General features: G+C 37.5%; 1 protein-coding gene across 1 annotated transcript in view; it reads right to left on the bottom strand.

The window, feature by feature from the left end:
• LOC144509514 (glutamate receptor ionotropic, NMDA 2B-like) overlaps window positions 1-25,690 on the bottom strand; it is a 359,314-nt gene that overhangs the window by 38,117 nt on the left and 295,507 nt on the right. Inside the window, exon 11 of the mRNA XM_078238420.1 lies at window positions 24,129-24,316. Coding sequence (XP_078094546.1) covers window positions 24,129-24,316 — 188 coding nt within the window. The remainder of the gene's footprint in view (window positions 1-24,128; window positions 24,317-25,690) is intronic.

Genomic DNA, 25,690 nt, shown 5'->3' with positions numbered 1-25,690 from the left:
ACAGTGTGCGCACATTCAATACTGATATCACACAGTGTCAACACATTCAATACTGATAACACTCAGTGTGAACACATTCAATACTGATATCACACAGTGCGAATACATTCAATACTGATATCACACAGTGTCAACACATTTAATACTAATATCACACAGTGTCAACACATTCAATACTGATATCACAGTGTGAATACATTCAATACTGATATCACACAGTGTCAACACACTCAATACGGATGTCACACAGTGTGAATACATTCAATCCTGATATCACACAGTTTGAATACATTCAATAATGATATCACACAGTGTCAACACATGCAACACTGATATCACACAGTGTGCGCACATTCAATACTGATATCACACAGTGTCAACACATTCAATACTGATATCACACAGTGTGAATACATTCAATACTGATATCACACAGTGTGCGCACATTCAATACTGATATCACACAGTGTGAATACATTCAATACTGATATCACACAGTGTCAACACATTCAATACTGATATCACACAGTGTGCGCACATTGAATACTGATATCACACAGTCAACACATTCAGTACTGGTATCACAGTGTCAACACATTCAATACTGATATCACACAGTGTGAACACATTCAATACTGATATCACAGTGTCAACACATTCAATACTGATATCACACAGTGTGAACACATTCAATACTGATATCACACAGTGTGCGCACATTCAATACAGATATCACACAGTGTGCGCACATTCAATACTGATATCACACAGTCAACACATTCAGTACTGGTATCACAGTGTCAACACATTCAATACTGATATCACACAGTGTGAACACATTCAATACTGATATCACAGTGTCAACACATTAAATACTGATATCACACAGTGTGAACACATTCAATCCTGATATCACACAGTGTCAACACACTCAATACTGATATCACACAGTGTGCGCACATTCAATACTGATATCACACAGTGTGAATACATTCAATACTGATATCACGCAGTGTCAACACATTCAATACTGATATCACACAGTGTGAACACATTCAATGCTGATATCACAGTGTCAACACATTCAATACTGATATCACTGAGTGTGAACACATTCAATACTGATATCACACAGTGTCAACACATTCAATACTGATATCACACAGTGTGAACACATTCAATACTGATATCACAGTGTGAATACATTCAATACTGATATCACAGTGTCAACACATTCAATACTGATATCACACAGTGTCAACACATTCAATACTGATATCACACAGTGACAACACATTCAATACTGATATCACACAGTGTCAACACATTCAATACTGATATCACACAGTGTCAACACATTCAATACTGATATCACAGTGTCAACACATTCAATACTGATATCACAGTGTGAATACATTCAATACTGATATCACAGTGTCAACACATTCAATACTGATATCACACAGTGTGAACACATTCAACACTGATATCACACAGTGTCAACACATTCAATACTGATATCACACAGTGTCAACACATTCAATACTGATATCACACAGTGTCAACACATTCAATACTGATATCACACAGTGTTATCACATTCAATACTGATATCACAGTGTGAACACATTCAATACTGATATCACACAGTGTGAATACATTTAATACTGATATCACAGTGTGAACACATTCAACACTGATATCACACAGTGTCAACACATTCAATACTGGTATCACACAGTGTCAACACATTCAATACTGATATCACAGTGTCAACACATTCAATCCTGATATCACACAGTGTCAACACATTCAATAGTGATATCACACAGTGTGCGCACATTCAATACTGATATCACACAGTGTGAACACATTCAATACTGATATCACACAGTGCGAATACATTCAATACTGATATCACACAGTGTCAACACATTCAATACTAATATCACACAGTGTCAACACATACCATACTGATATCACAGTGTGAATACATTCAATACTGATATCACACAGTGTCAACACACTCAATACTGATATCACACAGTGTGAATACATTCAATCCTGATATCACACAGTTTGAATACATTCAATACTGATATCACACAGTGTCAACACATTCAATACTGATATCACACAGTGTGCGCACATTCAATACTGATATCACACAGTGTCAACACATTCAATACTGATATCACACAGTGTGAATACATTCAATACTGATATCACACAGTGTGCGCACATTCAATACTGATATCACACAGTGTGAATACATTCAATACTGATATCACACAGTGTCAACACATTCAATACTGATATCACACAGTGTGCGCACATTCAATACTGATATCACACAGTCAACACATTCAGTACTGGTATCACAGTGTCAACACATTCAATACTGATATCACACAGTGTGAACACATTCAATACTGATATCACAGTGTCAACACATTCAATACTGATATCACACAGTGTGAACACATTCAATACTGATATCACACAGTGTGCGCACATTCAATATTGATATCACACAGTGTGTGCACATTCAATACTGATATCACACAGTCAACACATTCAGTACTGGTATCACAGTGTCAACACATTCAATACTGATATCACACAGTGTGAACACATTCAATACTGATATCACAGTGTCAACACATTCAATACTGATATCACACAGTGTGAACACATTCAATCCTGATATCACACAGTGTCAACACACTCAATACTGATATCACACAGTGTGCGCACATTCAATACTGATATCACACAGTGTGAATACATTCAATACTGATATCACGCAGTGTCAACACATTCAATACTGATATCACACAGTGTGAGCACATTCAATACTGATATCACAGTGTCAACACATTCAATACTGATATCACACAGTGTGAACACATTCAACACTGATATCACACAGTGTCAACACATTCAATACTGATATCACACATTGTCAACACATTCAATACTGATATCACACAGTGTCAACACATTCAATACTGATATCACACAGTGTTATCACATTCAATACTGATGTCACAGTGTGAACACATTCAATACTGATATCACACAGTGTGAATACATTTAATACTGATATCACAGTGTGAACACATTCAACACTGATATCACACAGTGTCAACACATTCAATACTGGTATCACACAGTGTCAACACATTCAATACTGATATCACAGTGTCAACACATTCAATCCTGATATCACACAGTGTCAACACATTCAATACTGATATCACACAGTGTGCGCACATTCAATACTGATATCACACAGTGTCAACACATTCAATACTGATAACACACAGTGTGAACACATTCAATACTGATATCGCACAGTGCGAATACATTCACTACTGATATCACACAGTGTCAACACATTCAATACTAATATCACACAGTGTCAACACATTCAATACTGATATCACAGTGTGAATACATTCAATACTGATATCACACAGTGTCAACACACTCAATACTGATATCACACAGTGTGAATACATTCAATCCTGATATCACACAGTTTGAATACATTCAAAACTGATATCACACAGTGTCAACACATTCAATACTGATATCACACAGTGTGCGCACATTCAATACTGATATCACACAGTGTCAACACATTCAATACTGATATCACACAGTGTGAATACATTCAATACTGATATCACACAGTGTGCGCACATTCAATACTGATATCACACAGTGTGAATACATTCAATACTGATATCACACAGTGTCAACACATTCAATACTGATATCACACAGTGTGCGCACATTGAATACTGATATCACACAGTCAACACAGTCAGTACTGGTATCACAGTGTCAACACATTCAATACTGATATCACACAGTGTGAACACATTCAATACTGATATCACAGTGTCAACACATTCAATACTGATATCACACAGTGTGAACACATTCAATACTGATATCACACAGTGTGCGCACATTCAATACTGATATCACACAGTGTGCGCACATTCAATACTGATATCACACAGTCAACACATTCAGTACTGGTATCACAGTGTCAACACATTCAATACTGATATCACACAGTGTGAACACATTCAATACTGATATCACAGTGTCAACACATTCAATACTGATATCACACAGTGTGAACACATTCAATCCTGATATCACACAGTGTCAACACACTCAATACTGATATCACACAGTGTGCGCACATTCAATACTGATATCACACAGTGTGAATACATTCAATAGTGATATCACGCAGTGTCAACACATTCAATACTGATATCACACAGTGTGAACACTTTCAATACTGATATCACAGTGTCAACACATTCAATACTGATATCACACAGTGTGAACACATTCAATACTGATATCACACAGTGTCAACACATTCAATACTGATATCACACAGTGTGAACACATTCAATACTGATATCACAGTGTGAATACATTCAATACTGATATCACAGTGTCAACACATTCAATACTGATATCACACAGTGTCAACACATTCAATACTGATATCACACAGTGACAACACACTCAATACTGATATCACACAGTGTCAACACATTCAATACTGATATCACACAGTGTCAACACATTCAATACTGATATCACAGTGTCAACACATTCAATACTGATATCACACAGTGTCAACACATTCAATACTGATAACACACAGTGTGAACACATTCAATACTGATATCACACAGTGCGAATACATTCAATACTGATATCACACAGTGTCAACACATTCAATACTAATATCACACAGTGTCAACACATTCAATACTGATATCACACAGTGTGCGCACATTCAATACTGATATCACACAGTGTCAACACATTCAATACTGATAACACTCAGTGTGAACACATTCAATACTGATATCACACAGTGCGAATACATTCAATACTGATATCACACAGTGTCAACACATTTAATACTAATATCACACAGTGTCAACACATTCAATACTGATATCACAGTGTGAATACATTCAATACTGATATCACACAGTGTCAACACACTCAATACGGATGTCACACAGTGTGAATACATTCAATCCTGATATCACACAGTTTGAATACATTCAATAATGATATCACACAGTGTCAACACATGCAACACTGATATCACACATTGTGCGCACATTCAATACTGATATCACACAGTGTCAACACATTCAATACTGATATCACACAGTGTGAATACATTCAATACTGATATCACAGTGTCAACACATTCAATACTGATATCACACAGTGTGAATACATTCAATACTGATATCACACAGTGTCAACACATTCAATACTGATATCACACAGTGTGCGCATATTGAATACTGATATCACACAGTCAACACATTCAGTACTGGTATCACAGTGTCAACACATTCAATACTGATATCACACAGTGTGAACACATTCAATACTGATATCACAGTGTCAACACATTCAATACTGATATCACACAGTGTGAACACATTCAATACTGATATCACACAGTGTGCGCACATTCAATACAGATATCACACAGTGTGCGCACATTCAATACTGATATCACACAGTCAACACATTCAGTACTGGTATCACAGTGTCAACACATTCAATACTGATATCACACAGTGTGAACACATTCAATACTGATATCACAGTGTCAACACATTCAATACTGATATCACACAGTGTGAACACATTCAATCCTGATATCACACAGTGTCAACACACTCAATACTGATATCACACAGTGTGCGCACATTCAATACTGATATCACACAGTGTGAATACATTCAATACTGATATCACGCAGTGTCAACACATTCAATACTGATATCACACAGTGTGAACACATTCAATGCTGATATCAGTGTCAACACATTCAATACTGATATCACACAGTGTGAACACATTCAATACTGATATCACACAGTGTGAACACATTCAATACTGATATCACACAGTGTGAACACATTCAATACTGATATCACAGTGTGAATACATTCAATACTGATATCACAGTGTCAACACATTCAATACTGATATCACACAGTGTCAACACATTCAATACTGATATCACACAGTGACAACACATTCAATACTGATATCACACAGTGTCAACACATTCAATACTGATATCACACAGTGTCAACACATTCAATACTGATATCACAGTGTCAACACATTCAATACTGATATCACACAGTGTCAACACATTCAATACTGATATCACACAGTGTCAACACATTCAATACTGATATCACACAGTGTCAACACATTCAATACTGATATCACACAGTGTTATCACATTCAATACTGATATCACAGTGTGAACACATTCAATACTGATATCACACAGTGTGAATACATTTAATACTGATATCACAGTGTGAACACATTCAACACTGATATCACACAGTGTCAACACATTCAATACTGGTATCACACAGTGTCAACACATTCAATACTGATATCACAGTGTCAACACATTCAATCCTGATATCACACAGTGTCAACACATTCAATACTGATATCACACAGTGTGCGCACATTCAATACTGATATCACACAGTGTGAACACATTCAATACTGATATCACACAGTGCGAATACATTCAATACTGATATCACACAGTGTCAACACATTCAATACTAATATCACACAGTGTCAACACATACCATACTGATATCACAGTGTGAATACATTCAATACTGATATCACACAGTGTCAACACACTCAATACTGATATCACACAGTGTGAATACATTCAATCCTGATATCACACAGTTTGAATACATTCAATACTGATATCACACAGTGTCAACACATTCAATACTGATATCACACAGTGTGCGCACATTCAATACTGATATCACACAGTGTCAACACATTCAATACTGATATCACACAGTGTGAATACATTCAATACTGATATCACACAGTGTGCGCACATTCAATACTGATATCACACAGTGTGAATACATTCAATACTGATATCACACAGTGTCAACACATTCAATACTGATATCACACAGTGTGCGCACATTCAATACTGATATCACACAGTCAACACATTCAGTACTGGTATCACAGTGTCAACACATTCAATACTGATATCACACAGTGTGAACACATTCAATACTGATATCACAGTGTCAACACATTCAATACTGATATCACACAGTGTGAACACATTCAATACTGATATCACACAGTGTGCGCACATTCAATACTGATATCACACAGTGTGTGCACATTCAATACTGATATCACACAGTCAACACATTCAGTACTGGTATCACAGTGTCAACACATTCAATACTGATATCACACAGTGTGAACACATTCAATACTGATATCACAGTGTCAACACATTCAATACTGATATCACACAGTGTGAACACATTCAATCCTGATATCACACAGTGTCAACACACTCAATACTGATATCACACAGTGTGCGCACATTCAATACTGATATCACACAGTGTGAATACATTCAATACTGATATCACGCAGTGTCAACACATTCAATACTGATATCACACAGTGTGAGCACATTCAATACTGATATCACAGTGTCAACACATTCAATACTGATATCACAGTGTGAACACATTCAACACTGATATCACACAGTGTCAACACATTCAATACTGATATCACACAGTGTCAACACATTCAATACTGATATCACACAGTGTCAACACATTCAATACTGATATCACACAGTGTTATCACATTCAATACTGATGTCACAGTGTGAACACATTCAATACTGATATCACACAGTGTGAATACATTTAATACTGATATCACAGTGTGAACACATTCAACACTGATATCACACAGTGTCAACACATTCAATACTGGTATCACACAGTGTCAACACATTCAATACTGATATCACAGTGTCAACACATTCAATCCTGATATCACACAGTGTCAACACATTCAATACTGATATCACACAGTGTGCGCACATTCAATACTGATATCACACAGTGTCAACACATTCAATACTGATAACACACAGTGTGAACACATTCAATACTGATATCGCACAGTGCGAATACATTCAATACTGATATCACACAGTGTCAACACATTCAATACTAATATCACACAGTGTCAACACATTCAATACTGATATCACAGTGTGAATACATTCAATACTGATATCACACAGTGTCAACACACTCAATACTGATATCACACAGTGTGAATACATTCAATCCTGATATCACACAGTTTGAATACATTCAATACTGATATCACACAGTGTCAACACATTCAATACTGATATCACACAGTGTGCGCACATTCAATACTGATATCACACAGTGTCAGCACATTCAATACTGATATCACACAGTGTGAATACATTCAATACTGATATCACAAAGTGTGCGCACATTCAATACTGATATCACACAGTGTGAATACATTCAATACTGATATCACACAGTGTCAACACATTCAATACTGATATCACACAGTGTGCGCACATTCAATACTGATATCACACAGTCAACACGTTCAGTACTGGTCTCACAGTGTCAACACATTCAATACTGATATCACACAGTGTGAACACATTCAATACTGATATCACAGTGTCAACACATTCAATACTGATATCACACAGTGTGAACACATTCAATACTGATATCACACAGTGTGCGCACATTCAATACTGATATCACACAGTGTGCGCACATTCAATACTGATATCACACAGTCAACACATTCAGTACTGGTATCACAGTGTCAACACATTCAATACTGATAACACACAGTGTGAACACATTCAATACTGATATCACAGTGTCAACACATTCAATACTGATATCACACAGTGTGAACACATTCAATCCTGATATCACACAGTGTCAACACACTCAATACTGATATCACACAGTGTGCGCACATTCAATACTGATATCACACAGTGTGAATACATTCAATACTGATATCACGCAGTGTCAACACATTCAATACTGATATCACACAGTGTGAACACATTCAATACTGATATCACAGTGTCAACACATTCAATACTGATATCACACAGTGTGAACACATTCAATACTGATATCACACAGTGTCAACACATTCAATACTGATATCACACAGTGTGAACACATTCAATACTGATATCACAGTGTGAATACATTCAATACTGATATCACAGTGTCAACACATTCAATACTGATATCACACAGTGTCAACACATTCAATACTGATATCACACAGTGACAACACATTCAATACTGATATCACACAGTGTCAACACATTCAATACTGATATCACACAGTGTCAACACATTCAATACTGATATCACAGTGTCAACACATTCAATACTGATATCACAGTGTGAATACATTCAATTCTGATATCACAGTGTCAACACATTCAATACTGATATCACACAGTGTGAACACATTCAACACTGATATCACACAGTGTCAACACATTCAATACTGATATCACACAGTGTCAACACATTCAATACTGATATCACACAGTGTCAACACATTCAATACTGATAACACACAGTGTGAACACATTCAATACTGATATCACACAGTGCGAATACATTCAATACTGATATCACACAGTGTCAACACATTCAATACTAATATCACACAGTGTCAACACATTCAATACTGATATCACAGTGTGAATACATTCAATACTGATATCACACAGTGTCAACACACTCAATACTGATATCACACAGTGGGAATACATTCAATCCTGATATCACACAGTTTGAATACATTCAATACTGATATCACACAGTGTCAACACATTCAATACTGATATCACACAGTGTGCGCACATTCAATACTGATATCACACAGTGTCAACACATTCAATACTGATATCACACAGTGTGCGCACATTCAATACTGATATCACACAGTGTGAATACATTCAATACTGATATCACACAGTGTGCGCACATTCAATACTGATATCACACAGTGTGTGCACATTCAATACTGATATCACACAGTCAACACATTCAGTACTGGTATCACAGTGTCAACACATTCAATACTGATATCACACAGTGTGAACACATTCAATACTGATATCACAGTGTCAACACATTCCATACTGATATCACACAGTGTGAACACATTCAATCCTGATATCACACAGTGTCAGCACATTCAATACTGATATCACACAGTGTGAATACATTCAATACTGATATCACACAGTGTGCGCACATTCAATACTGATATCACACAGTGTGAATACATTCAATACTGATATCACACAGTGTCAACACATTCAATACTGATATCACACAGTGTGCGCACATTCAATACTGATATCACACAGTCAACACGTTCAGTACTGGTCTCACAGTGTCAACACATTCAATACTGATATCACACAGTGTGAACACATTCAATACTGATATCACAGTGTCAACACATTCAATACTGATATCACACAGTGTGAACACATTCAATACTGATATCACACAGTGTGCGCACATTCAATACTGATATCACACAGTGTGCGCACATTCAATACTGATATCACACAGTCAACACATTCAGTACTGGTATCACAGTGTCAACACATTCAATACTGATATCACACAGTGTGAACACATTCAATACTGATATCACAGTGTCAACACATTCAATACTGATATCACACAGTGTGAACACATTCAATCCTGATATCACACAGTGTCAACACACTCAATACTGATATCACACAGTGTGCGCACATTCAATACTGATATCACACAGTGTGAATACATTCAATACTGATATCACGCAGTGTCAACACATTCAATACTGATATCACACAGTGTGAACACATTCAATACTGATATCACAGTGTCAACACATTCAATACTGATATCACACAGTGTGAACACATTCAATACTGATATCACACAGTGTCAACACATTCAATACTGATATCACACAGTGTGAACACATTCAATACTGATATCACAGTGTGAATACATTCAATACTGATATCACAGTGTCAACACATTCAATACTGATATCACACAGTGTCAACACATTCAATACTGATATCACACAGTGACAACACATTCAATACTGATATCACACAGTGTCAACACATTCAATACTGATATCACACAGTGTCAACACATTCAATACTGATACAACAGTGTCAACACATTCAATACTGATATCACAGTGTGAATACATTCAATTCTGATATCACAGTGTCAACACATTCAATACTGATATCACACAGTGTGAACACATTCAACACTGATATCACACAGTGTCAACACATTCAATACTGATATCACACAGTGTCAACACATTCAATACTGATATCACACAGTGTCAACACATTCAATACTGATAACACACAGTGTGAACACATTCAATACTGATATCACACAGTGCGAATACATTCAATACTGATATCACACAGTGTCAACACATTCAATACTGATATCACACAGTGTCAACACACTCAATACTGATATCACACAGTGTGAATACATTCAATCCTGATATCATACAGTTTGAATACATTCAATACTGATATCACACAGTGTCAACACATTCAATACTGATATCACACAGTGTGCGCACATTCAATACTGATATCACACAGTGTCAACACATTCAATACTGATATCACACAGTGTGAATACATTCAATACTGATATCACACAGTGTGCGCACATTCAATACTGATATCACACAGTGTGAATACATTCAATACTGATATCACACAGTGTGCGCACATTCAATACTGATATCACACAGTGTGTGCACATTCAATACTGATATCACACAGTCAACACATTCAGTACTGGTATCACAGTGTCAACACATTCAATACTGATATCACACAGTGTGAACACATTCAATACTGATATCACAGTGTCAACACATTCCATACTGATATCACACAGTGTGAACACATTCAATCCTGATATCACACAGTGTCAACGCACTCAATACTGATATCACACAGTGTGCGCACATTCAGTACTGATATCACACAGTGTGAATACATTCAATACTGATATCACGCAGTGTCAACACATTCAATACTGATATCACACAGTGTGAACACATTCAATACTGATATCACAGTGTCAACACATTCAATACTGATATCACACAGTGTGAACACATTCAATACTGATATCACACAGTGTCAACACATTCAATACTGATATCACACAGTGTGAACACATTGAATACTGATATCACAGTGTGAATACATTCAATACTGATATCACAGTGTCAACACATTCAATACTGATATCACACAGTGTCAACACATTCAATACTGATATCACACAGTGACAACACATTCAATACTGATATCACACAGTGTCAACACATTCAATACTGATATCACACAGTGTCAACACATTCAATACTGATATCACAGTGTCAACACATTCAATACTGGTATCACAGTGTGAATACATTCAATACTGATATCACAGTGTCAACACATTCAATACTGATATCACACAGTGTGAACACATTCAACACTGATATCACACAGTGTCAACACATTCAATACTGATATCACACAGTGTCAACACATTCAATACTGATATCACACAGTGTCAACACATTCAATACTGATATCACACAGTGTTATCACATTCAATACTGATATCACAGTGTGAACACATTCAATACTGATATCACACAGTGTGAATACATTTAATACTGATATCACAGTGTGAACACATTCAACACTGATATCACACAGTGTCAACACATTCAATACTGGTATCACACAGTGTCAACACATTCAATACTGATATCACAGTGTCAACACATTCAATACTGATATCACAGTGTGAATACATTCAATACTGATATCACACAGTGTCAACACATTCGATACTGATATCACACAGTGTGAACACATTCAATACTGATATCACACAGTGTGCGCACATTCAATACTGATATCACACAGTGTCAACACATTCAATCCTGATATCACACAGTGTCAACACATTCAATACTGATATCACACAGTGTGCGCACATTCAATACTGATATCACACAGTGTCAACACATTCAATACTGATAACACACAGTGTGAACACATCCAATACTGATATCACACAGTGCGAATACATTCAATACTGATATCACACAGTGTCAACACATTCAATACTAATATCACACAGTGTCAACACATTCAATACTGATATCACAGTGTGAATACATTCAATACTGATATCACACAGTGTCAACACACTCAATACTGATATCACACAGTGTGAATACATTCAATCCTGATATCACACAGTTTGAATACATTCAATACTGATATCACACAGTGTCAACACATTCAATACTGATATCACACAGTGTGCGCACATTCAATACTGATATCACACAGTGTCAACACATTCAATACTGATATCACACAGTGTGAATACATTCAATACTGATATCACACAGTGTGCGCACATTCAATACTGATATCACACATGTGCGCACATTCAATACTGATATCACACAGTCAACACATTCAGTACTGGCATCACAGTGTCAACACATTCAATACTGATATCACACAGTGTGAACACATTCAATACTGATATCACAGTGTCAACACATTCAATACTGATATCACACAGTGTGAACACATTCAATACTGATATCACACAGTGTGCGCACATTCAATACTGATATCACACAGTGTGCGCACATTCAATACTGATATCACACAGTCAACACATTCAGTACTGGTATCACAGTGTCAATACATTCAATACTGATATCACACAGTGTGAACACATTCAATACTGATATCACAGTGTCAACACATTCAATACTGATATCACACAGTGTGAACACATTCAATCCTGATATCACACAGTGTCAACACACTCAATACTGATATCACACAGTGTGCGCACATTCAATACTGATATCACACAGTGCGAATACATTCAATACTGATATCACACAGTGTCAACACATTCAATACTAATATCACACAGTGTCAACACATTCAATACTGATATCACAGTGTGAATACATTCAATACTGATATCACACAGTGTCAACACACTCAATACTGATATCACACAGTGTGAATACATTCAATCCTGATATCACACAGTTTGAATACATTCAATACTGATATCACACAGTGTCAACACATTCAATCCTGATATCACACAGTGTGCGCACATTCAATACTGATATCACACAGTGTCAACACATTCAATACTGATATCACACAGTGTGAATACATTCAATACTGATATCACACAGTGTGCGCACATTCAATACTGATATCACACAGTGTGAATACATTCAATACTGATATCACACAGTGTCAACACATTCAATACTGATATCACACAGTGTGCGCACATTCAATACTGATATCACACAGTCAACACATTCAGTACTGGTATCACAGTGTCAACACATTCAATACTGATATCACACAGTGTGAACACATTCAATACTGATATCACAGTGTCAACACATTCAATACTGATATCACACAGTGTGAACACATTCAATACTGATATCACACAGTGTGCGCACATTCAATACTGATATCACACAGTGTGTGCACATTCAATACTGATATCACACAGTCAACACATTCAGTACTGGTATCACAGTGTCAACACATTCAATACTGATATCACACAGTGTGAACACATTCAATACTGATATCACAGTGTCAACACATTCAATACTGATATCACACAGTGTGAACACATTCAATACTGATATCACACAGTGTCAACACACTCAATACTGATATCACACAGTGTGCGCACATTCAATACTGATATCACACAGTGTGAATACATTCAATACTGATATCACGCAGTGTCAACACATTCAATACTGATATCACACAGTGTGAACACATTCAATACTGATATCACAGTGTCAACACATTCAATACTGATATCACACAGTGTGAACACATTCAATACTGATATCACACAGTGTCAACACATTCAATACTGATATCGCACAGTGTGAACACATTGAATACTGATATCACAGTGTGAATACATTCAATACTGATATCACAGTGTCAACACATTCAATACTGATATCACACAGTGACAACACATTCAATACTGATATCACACAGTGTCAACACATTCAATACTGATATCACACAGTGTCAACACATTCAATACTGATATCACAGTGTCAACACATTCAATACTGATATCACAGTGTGAATACATTCAATACTGATATCACAGTGTCAACACATTCAATACTGATATCACAGTGTCAACACATTCAATACTGATATCACACAGTGTGAACACATTCAACACTGATATCACACAGTGTCAACACATTCAATACTGATATCACACAGTGTCAACACATTCAATACTGATATCACACAGTGTCAACACATTCAATACTGATATCACACAGTGTTATCACATTCAATACTGATATCACAGTGTGAACACATTCAATACTGATATCACACAGTGTGAATACATTTAATACTGATATCACAGTGTGAACACATTCAACACTGATATCACACAGTGTCAACACATTCAACACTGGTATCACACAGTGTCAACACATTCAATACTGATATCACAGTGTCAACACAGTCAATACTGATATCACAGTGTGAATACATTCAATACTGATATCACACAGTGTCAACACATTCGATACTGATATCACACAGTGCCAACACATTCAATACTGATATCACACAGTATGAACACATTCAATACTGATATCACAGTGTGAATACATTCAATACTGATATCACACAGTGTGAACACATTCAATACTGATATCACACAGTGTGCACACATTCAATACTGATATCACACAGTGTCAACACATTCAATCCTGATATCACACAGTGTCAACACATTCAATACTGATATCACACAGTGTCAACACATTCAATAGTGATATCACACAGTGTCAACACATTCAATACTGATAACACACAGTGTGAACACATTCAATACTGATATCGCACAGTGCGAATACATTCAATACTGATATCACACAGTGTCAACACATTCAATACTAATATCACACAGTGTCAACACATTCAATACTGATATCACAGTGTGAATACATTCCATACTGATATCACACAGTGTCAACACACTCAATACTGATATCACACAGTGTGAATACATTCAATCCTGATATCACACAGTTTGAATACATTCAATACTGATATCACACAGTGTCAACACATTCAATACTGATATCACACAGTGTGCGCACATTCAATACTGATATCACACAGTGTCAACACATTCAATACTGATATCACACAGTGTGAATACATTCAATACTGATATCACACAGTGTGCGCACATTCAATACTGATATCACACAGTGTGAATACATTCAATACTGATATCACACAGTATCAACACATTCAATACTGATATCACACAGTGTGCGCACATTCAATACTGATATCACACAGTGTCAACACATTCAATACTGATATCACACAGTGTGAATACATTCAATACTGATATCACACAGTGTGCGCACATTCAATACTGATATCACACAGTGTGAATACATTCAATACTGATATCACACAGTGTCAACACATTCAATACTGATATCACACAGTGTGCGCACATTCAATACTGATATCACACAGTCAACACATTCAGTACTGGTATCACAGTGTCAACACATTCAATACTGATATCACACAGTGTGAACACATTCAATACTGATATCACAGTGTCAACACATTCAATACTGATATCACACAGTGTGAACACATTCAATACTGATATCACACAGTGTGCGCACATTCAATACTGATATCACACAGTGTGCGCACATTCAATACTGATATCACACAGTCAACACATTCAGTACTGGTATCACAGTGTCAATACATTCAATACTGATATCACACAGTGTGAACACATTCAATACTGATATCACAGTGTCAACACATTCAATACTGATATCACACAGTGTGAACACATTCAATCCTGATATCACACAGTGTCAACACACTCAATACTGATATCACACAGTGTGCGCACATTCAATACTAATATCACACAGTGTGAATACATTCAATACTGATATCACGCAGTGTCAACACATTCAATACTGATATCACACAGTGTGAACACATTCAATACTGATATCACACAGTGTGAACACATTCAACACTGATATCACACAGTGTGAACACATTCAATACTGATATCACACAGTGTCAACACATTCAATACTGATATCACACAGTGTGAACACATTCAATACTGATATCACAGTGTGAATACATTCAATACTGATATCACAGTGTCAACACATTCAATACTGATATCACACAGTGTCAACACATTCAATACTGATATCACACAGTGACAACACATTCAATACTGATATCACACAGTGTCAACACATTCAATACTGATATCACACAGTGTCAACACATTCAATTCTGATATCACAGTGTCAACACATTCAATACTGATATCACACAGTGTGAACACATTCAACACTGATATCACACAGTGTCAACACATTCAATACTGATATCTCACAGTGTCAACACATTCAATACTGATATCACACAGTGTCAACACATTCAATACTGATATCACAGTGTGAACACATTCAATACTGATATCACACAGTGTGAATACATTTAATACTGATATCACAGTGTGAACACATTCAACACTGATATCACACAGTGTCAACACATTCAATACTGGTATCACACAGTGTCAACACATTCAACACTGATATCACAGTGTCAACACATTCAATACTGATATCACAGTGTGAATACATTCAATACTGATATCACACAGTGTCAACACATTCAATACTGAAATCACAGTGTCAACACATTCAATACTGGTATCACACAGTATCAACACATTCAACACTGATATCACACAGTGTCAACACATTCAATACTGGTATCACACAGTATCAACACATTCAACACTGATATCACACAGTGTTAACACATTCAATACTGATATCACAGTGTGAACACATTCAATTCTGATATCACACAGTCTGAACACATTCAATACTGATATCACAGTGTCAACACATTCAATACTGGTATCACACAGTATCAACACATTCAATACTGATATCACACATTGTCAACACATTCAATACTGATATCACAGTGTCAACACATTCAATACTGATATCACAGTGTGAATACATTCAATACTGATATCACCCAGTGTGAACACATTCAATACTGATATCACACAGTGTCAACACATTCAATACTGGTATCACACAGTGTCAACACATTCAATACTGATATCACACTGTGTGAATACATTCAATACTGATATCACACAGTGTCAACACATTCAATACTGATATCACACAGTGTCAACACATTCAATACTGATATCACATAGTGTGAATATATTCAATACTGATATCACACTGTCAACACATTCAATACTGATATCACACAGTGTTATCACATTTAATACTGATATCACAGTGTGAATACATTCAATACTGATATCACACAGTGTTAACACATTTAATACTGATATCACACAGTGTCAACACATTCAATACTGATATCACATAATGTGAATATATTCAATACTGATATCACACAGTGTCAACACATTCAATACTGATATCACAGAGTGTGAATACATTGAATACTGATATCACACAGTGTGAACACATTCAATACTGATATCACACAGTGTTATCACATTCAATACTGATATCACACAGTGTTATCACATTCAATACTGATATTACGCAGTGACAACACATTCAATGCTGATATCACACAGTGTTAACACATTCAATGCTGATATCACAGTGTCAACACATTCAACTATCACAAGGTATTCACACATTCAATACTGATATCACACAGCGTTAACACATTCAATACTGATATCACAGTGTCAACTCATTCAATACTGATATCACACCGTGACAACACGTTCAATACTGATAACACACAGTGTGAATACATTCAATACTGATATCACAAGGTATTCACACATTCAATGCTGATATCACAGTGTCAACACATTAAATGCTGATATCATAGGTGTTAACACAATTGATCAGGATATCACACAGTGTGAACATATGTTAACACTGTATGATATCAGTATTGAATATTAAGTGATGATATCACACAGGGTTAATACATTCAATACTAACATCCCAAATTGAAAGCAGCTTCAATATCAATAATACACTAACATTTGAAGATTGATATCACAGTGTTAACCCATTCAATAATGATATTGCACGGTGTCAATGCATTAACTATTGATCTCACACTGTACTAATACATTAATGATTGATCTCATATTATGGAAACATATTCATTATTGATCTCATATTCTTAACACATTTATTATTGATCTCATGCAGTTTTGAAATGCTCATTATTGATCTCACAGCATGTTAACATATTCATTATTGATGTCACACAGTGTTAACTCATTCAATACTGTAATCACACACTGTTCACACATCTTGTAATGATATCACACACTGTTAACACATTCAATAATTGTATTAGACAATGTGAACCCCTTCAATACCAATATCACACACCTGTAACACATTGAATACTGATGTCACCCAGCAGAAAACAAGTCAATATTGAAAGCATAAAGTGTAAACTCATTTAATATTACACATGTACTAAGACATGTATTAATCACATCACATAGGGTTAATGCCTCCAAGACCAATAAAACACAGCGGTAACACATCGCAGACTGAGATCACGCAGTCCTAACACATACATCATTGATATCACACCATCAACACATGCATCAATGCTATCACAACGTTAACAGATTCATCATTCACATCATATATTGTTAAAATATTCAACATTGATATCACACTGTTTCTCGCATTCATGAATGCTTCATATTATTAACACATTCTTCATTCATATCACACATTCTTCAGATATTCATCATGGATTTCACAGAATTCATATTCATCACTGATATCACACACCATTAACAGACTGATCACTGATATCACAAACCGTTAACACACTGATCACTGATATCACACACCGTTAACACACTGATCACTGATACCACACACTGTTAAGACACTGATCATTGATATCACACACTGTTAACACACTGATCGCTGATATCACACACCGTTAACACACTGATCACTGATATCACACACCGTTAACACACTGATCACTGATAGCACACACTGTTAAGACACTGATCGCTGATATCACACACTGTAAACACACTGATCATTGATATCACACAGCGTTAACACACTGATCACTGAAATAACACACCGTTAATACACTGATCACTGATATCACACACCATTAACACGCTGAACACTGATATCACACGTCATTAACACATTTCACAAACTGATCACTGATATCACACACTGTTGACACACTGATCACTGATATCACACACACTTTTACCACACTGATCACTGATATCACACACACTGTTAACACACTGATTATTGATATCACACAGTGTTAACACACTGATCACTGATATCACACACTGTTAACACGCTGATTATTGATATCACACAGTGTTAACACACTGATCACTGATATCACACACCGTTAACATGCTGATCACTGATATCACACACTGTTAACACGCTGCTCACTGATATCACACACCGTTAACACGCTGATCACTGATATCACACACTGTTAACACACTGATTATTGATATCACACAGTGTTAACACACTGATCACTGATATCACACACTGTTAACACGCTGATTATTGATATCACACAGTGTTAACACACTGATCACTGATATCACACACTGTTAACACACCGATCATTGATATCACACACTGTTAACACACTGATCACTGATATCACACACTGTTAACACACCGATCATTCATATCACACACTGTTAACACACTGATCACTGATATCACACACTGTTAACACACTGATCACTGATATCACACACTGTTAACACACTGATCACTGATATCACACACCGTTAATACACTGATCACTGATATCACTCACCGTTCACACACTGATCACTGATATCACACCGTTAACACACTGATCATTCATATCACACAGCGTTAACACGGTGATCACTGATATCACACACTGTTAACACACTGATCACTGATATCACACACTGTTAACACACTGATCATTGATATCACACACCGTTAACACACTGATCACTGATATCACACACTGTTAACACACCGGTCACTGATACCGCACACTGTTAACACATTGATCATTGATATCACACACCGTTAACACACTGATCACTGATATCACACACTGTTCACACACTGATCACTGATATCACACACTGTTAACACACTGATCATTGACATCACACACCGTTAACACACTGATCACTGATATCACACACTGTTAATACTCTGATCACTGATATCACACACCGTTAACACGCTGAACACTGATATCACACATCATTAACACACTTCACAAACTGATCACTGATATCACACACTGTTAACCCACTGATCACTGATATCACACACTGTTAACACGCTGATTATTGATATCACACAGTGTTAACACGCTGATCACTGATATCACACAAACACACTGATCATTGGTATCACACACTGTTAACAGACTGATCACTGATATCACACACTGTTAACACACTGATCACTGATATCACACACTGTTAACACACTGATTATTGATATCACACACCGTTAACACTCTGATCACTGATATCACACACTGTGAACACGCTGATCACTGATATCACACACAGTTAACACACTGATCACTGATCTCACACACTGTTAACACACTGATCACTGATATCACACAATGTGAACACACCGATCACTGATATCACACACTGTTAACACACTGATCACTGATATCACACACTGTTAACTCACTGATCACTGATATCACACACTGTTAACACACTGATCACTGATATCACACACTGTTAACACACTGATCACGGATATCACACACTGTTAACACACTGATCACGGATATCACACACTGTTAACACACTGATCACTGATATCACACACTGTTAACACACTGATCATTGATATCACACACTGTTAACACACTGATCATTGATATCACACAGTGTTACATATTCTCCATTCATATAACACACTGCAATCATTGATATCATACACCCTTCACAGATTTGTCATTTAATTCACACACAGTTAACACATCCATCCTTGATGTCACACCCTGTTGACAAAATCATCGATATTACACAGTGTTAACACATTCCCATGATTAATATTACACATTAGAACATAGAACATTACAGCACAGTACAGGCCCTTTGGCCCTCGATGTTGCGCCGACCAGTGAAACCAATCTAAAGCCCCTCTAATCTACACTATTCCAATATCATCCATATGTTTATCCAATAACCATCTGAGTGCTCTTAATGTTGGTGAGTCCACTACTGCTGCAGGCAGGGCATTCCATGCCCTTACTACTCTCTGAGTAAAGAACCTACCTCTGACATCTGTCCTATATCTATCACCCCTCAATTTAAAGCTATGTCCCCTCGTGTTAGCCATCACCATCCGAGGAAAAAGGCTCCCATTATCCACCCTATCTAATCCTCTGATCATCTTGTATGCCTCTATTAAGTCACCTCTTAACCTTCTTCTCTAGCCAATTCCTGATCCAAACCACTAAATCACCCTCAATCCCATGTGTCCATATTTTCTGCAATAGCTTACCATGGGGAACCTTATCAAACGCTTTGCTGAAATCCATATACACCACATCAACCGCTTTACCCTCATCCACCTTTTTGGTCACCTTCTCAAAGAACTCAATAGGGTTTGTGAGGCACGACCTACCCTTCACAAAACCGTGCTGACTATCCCTAATCAAATGATTCCTTTCTAGATGATTATAAATCCTATCTCTTGTAATGCTTTCCAATACTTTGCCCACAACAGAAGTAAGGTTCACCGGTCTACAATTACTCGGGTTGTCCCTACTCCTTGAAGAAGGAGGCAACATTTGCTATCCTCCAGTCTTCTGGCACTGTTCCTGTAGACAATGACGACACAAAGATCAAAGCCAAAGGCTCTGCAATCTCCTCTCTCGCCTCCCAGAGAATCCCAGGATAAATCCCATCCGGCCCAGGGGACTTATCTATTTTTACCCTTTCCAGAATTGCTAACACCTCCTCCTTATGAACATCAATCCCATCCAGTCCAACAGCCTGCATCTCAGTACTCCCCTCGACAACACTGTCCCTTTCCTGTGTGAATACCGACGAAAAATATTCATTTAGTGCCTCTCCTATCTCTTCAGGCTCCACGCACAACTTCCCACTACTGTCCTTGACTGGCCCTAATCTTACCCGAGTCATTCTTTTACTCCTGACATACCTATAGAAAGCTTTAGGGTTTTCCTTGATCCTACCTGCCAAAGACTTCTCATGTCCCCTCCTGGCTCTTCTTAACTCTTTCTTTTGGTCCTTCCTTGCGAACTTGTTACTCTCAAGCGCCCTAACTGAGCCTTCACGTCTCATCTTAACATAAGTCTCCTTCTTCCTCTTCACAAGAGATTCAACCTCTTTCGTAAACCACGGATCCCTCACACGTCTGCTTCCTCCCTGCCTGACAGGCACATATTTATCAAGGACACGCAGTAGCTGTTCCTTGAACAAGGTCCACATTACAATTGTGCCCATCCCCTGCAGTTTCCTTCCCCAACCTATGCCACCTAAATCTCGCCTAATCGCATCATAATTTCCTTTCCCCCAACATTGTTCATACATTAATCATTGATATCACACCGTTAACTTCCATCGTTGACAAATCCATGACTGATATTGAACTGTGATAATGCTTAATTACTGATATCATACAGCTACTGCCATGAGGATTTGAATACTGAATTAATTCCAGCTTGCATTGTTAATGGCTCTCGATCCCACGCTGTTTCCTGCCTCCCAATCTCCACACCGGCATTTCCACCTTGCTAAATCCTACTCTGCTCACCACAATCTGGTTGTTACACCGATGAAAGGATGACAAAGGATTAAATTCTCCCTTACCATCACCGAATAACTGCAGGATGGCCAGGTCCACGGGCCGTTTCCAGCCACTGCTCTTCTGGATGGCGATTCCATAGCCAGTGGTTGCGAATACCTTGCCGCTGCCAATCGTCACAAGCTTGCAGCCTTCGTCTCTCCCAGCCATGTAATTCAGCACAGCTGCATCATAAATGAAAGCATCCAGCTTCCTGCCAGGGTGAAAGACAGGGGTCAGAGTTCAAGCCGCTATTGACCAGAACCACCCGAACAACAGGGAGAAAGAGATCATGATATATTCGTGAGATCTCTCCTCAGAGAGACTCTAAAGCTTTTGAGGAATGAAGTACTTCGGTGGCACTCAGTATGTAAAGGTGAACAATCAGTTTTTGTTCTTCTATTGGTGTTTCTGAAGGGATGAATGTTGGCCAAGGCATTAGGAGAGCTGCGCTACTGCTCACTGTCTGAACCATGGACTCCAATCTGAAGGACCGCAACTCCAAAAATGCAACCTAGTTCAGAGATATTCAAAATGGGGTGTACAAGGATATCCTTAGGGACTTCCTCATTCCATCCATTTACAGCACAGAAAGAGGCCATTTGGCTCATCATGTCCACGCCAGACAACAATCCACTTTCTAGCACTTGGCCCATAGCTCTGGAGGTTACGGCAGTGCAAGTGAATATCTAAACACTTCTTAAAAGTTATGAGAGTTCCTGCCTCCACCACCCTTTCAGCCATTGAGTTCCAGACTCCCAGGACTCTCTGGGTGAAAATATTTCTCCTCAACTCCCCTCTTAGCCTTCTACCTCTCACCTTAAATCTCTGCCCCCTGGTCATTGACCCCTCCACTAATGGAAAAAATGCCTTCCTATTCACCCTATGTCCTATTCATCAATGCCCCTCATAATCTTATCCACCCTTACCAGGTCCCTTCTCAGCCTTCACTGCTCACAGTCCTAAAGTGACTTATGAACACGTTATTTTATAGAATCAGAGAATAGAATTCCGACAGTGCAGAAGGAGGCCATTCGGCCCATCGAGTCTGCACCGACTACAATCCCACTCAGCCCCTTTTCCCGTAACCCCACATATTTACCCTGCTAACCCCCTTGACACTAAGGTGTAATTTAGCATGGCCAATCAACTTAACCCGCACATCTTTGGACCGTGGGAGGAAACCCTCGCAGACATGGGGAAAATGTGCAAACTCCACACAGACAGTCACCTCAGCTTGAATTGAACCAGCATCCCCGGCGCTGTGAGGCAGCAGTACTAACCACTGTGCCACTGTGCCGCCCTTGTTGTCATAGATGAATGGAGCATGTTTACCTCAACCATACCATGGGTTTTTTTTGGCAATGTCTTTGAGGAGGTTCAGATAATCAGAAATAAAAAAAGAAAATGTTGGAAAAACTCAGCAGTTTTGATAGCAGCCATGGAGAGAGAAACGGGGCTCATGCTTCAGGTCCAGTGCCACTCAGAACTGAGTTCCAAAGAAGGGCAGTTTTGGACTTGAAACATTAACTCTGTTTCTCTCAATCATAGAAATCATAGAAACCCTACAGTACAGAAAGAGGCCATT

This window comes from Mustelus asterias, chromosome 21 (genome assembly GCF_964213995.1).
Source record: "Mustelus asterias chromosome 21, sMusAst1.hap1.1, whole genome shotgun sequence".
NCBI classification, from domain to species: domain Eukaryota; kingdom Metazoa; phylum Chordata; class Chondrichthyes; order Carcharhiniformes; family Triakidae; genus Mustelus; species Mustelus asterias.
Note: the sequence above shows the minus strand (reverse complement) of the source record. Positions and strands in the feature narration are given on the sequence as shown.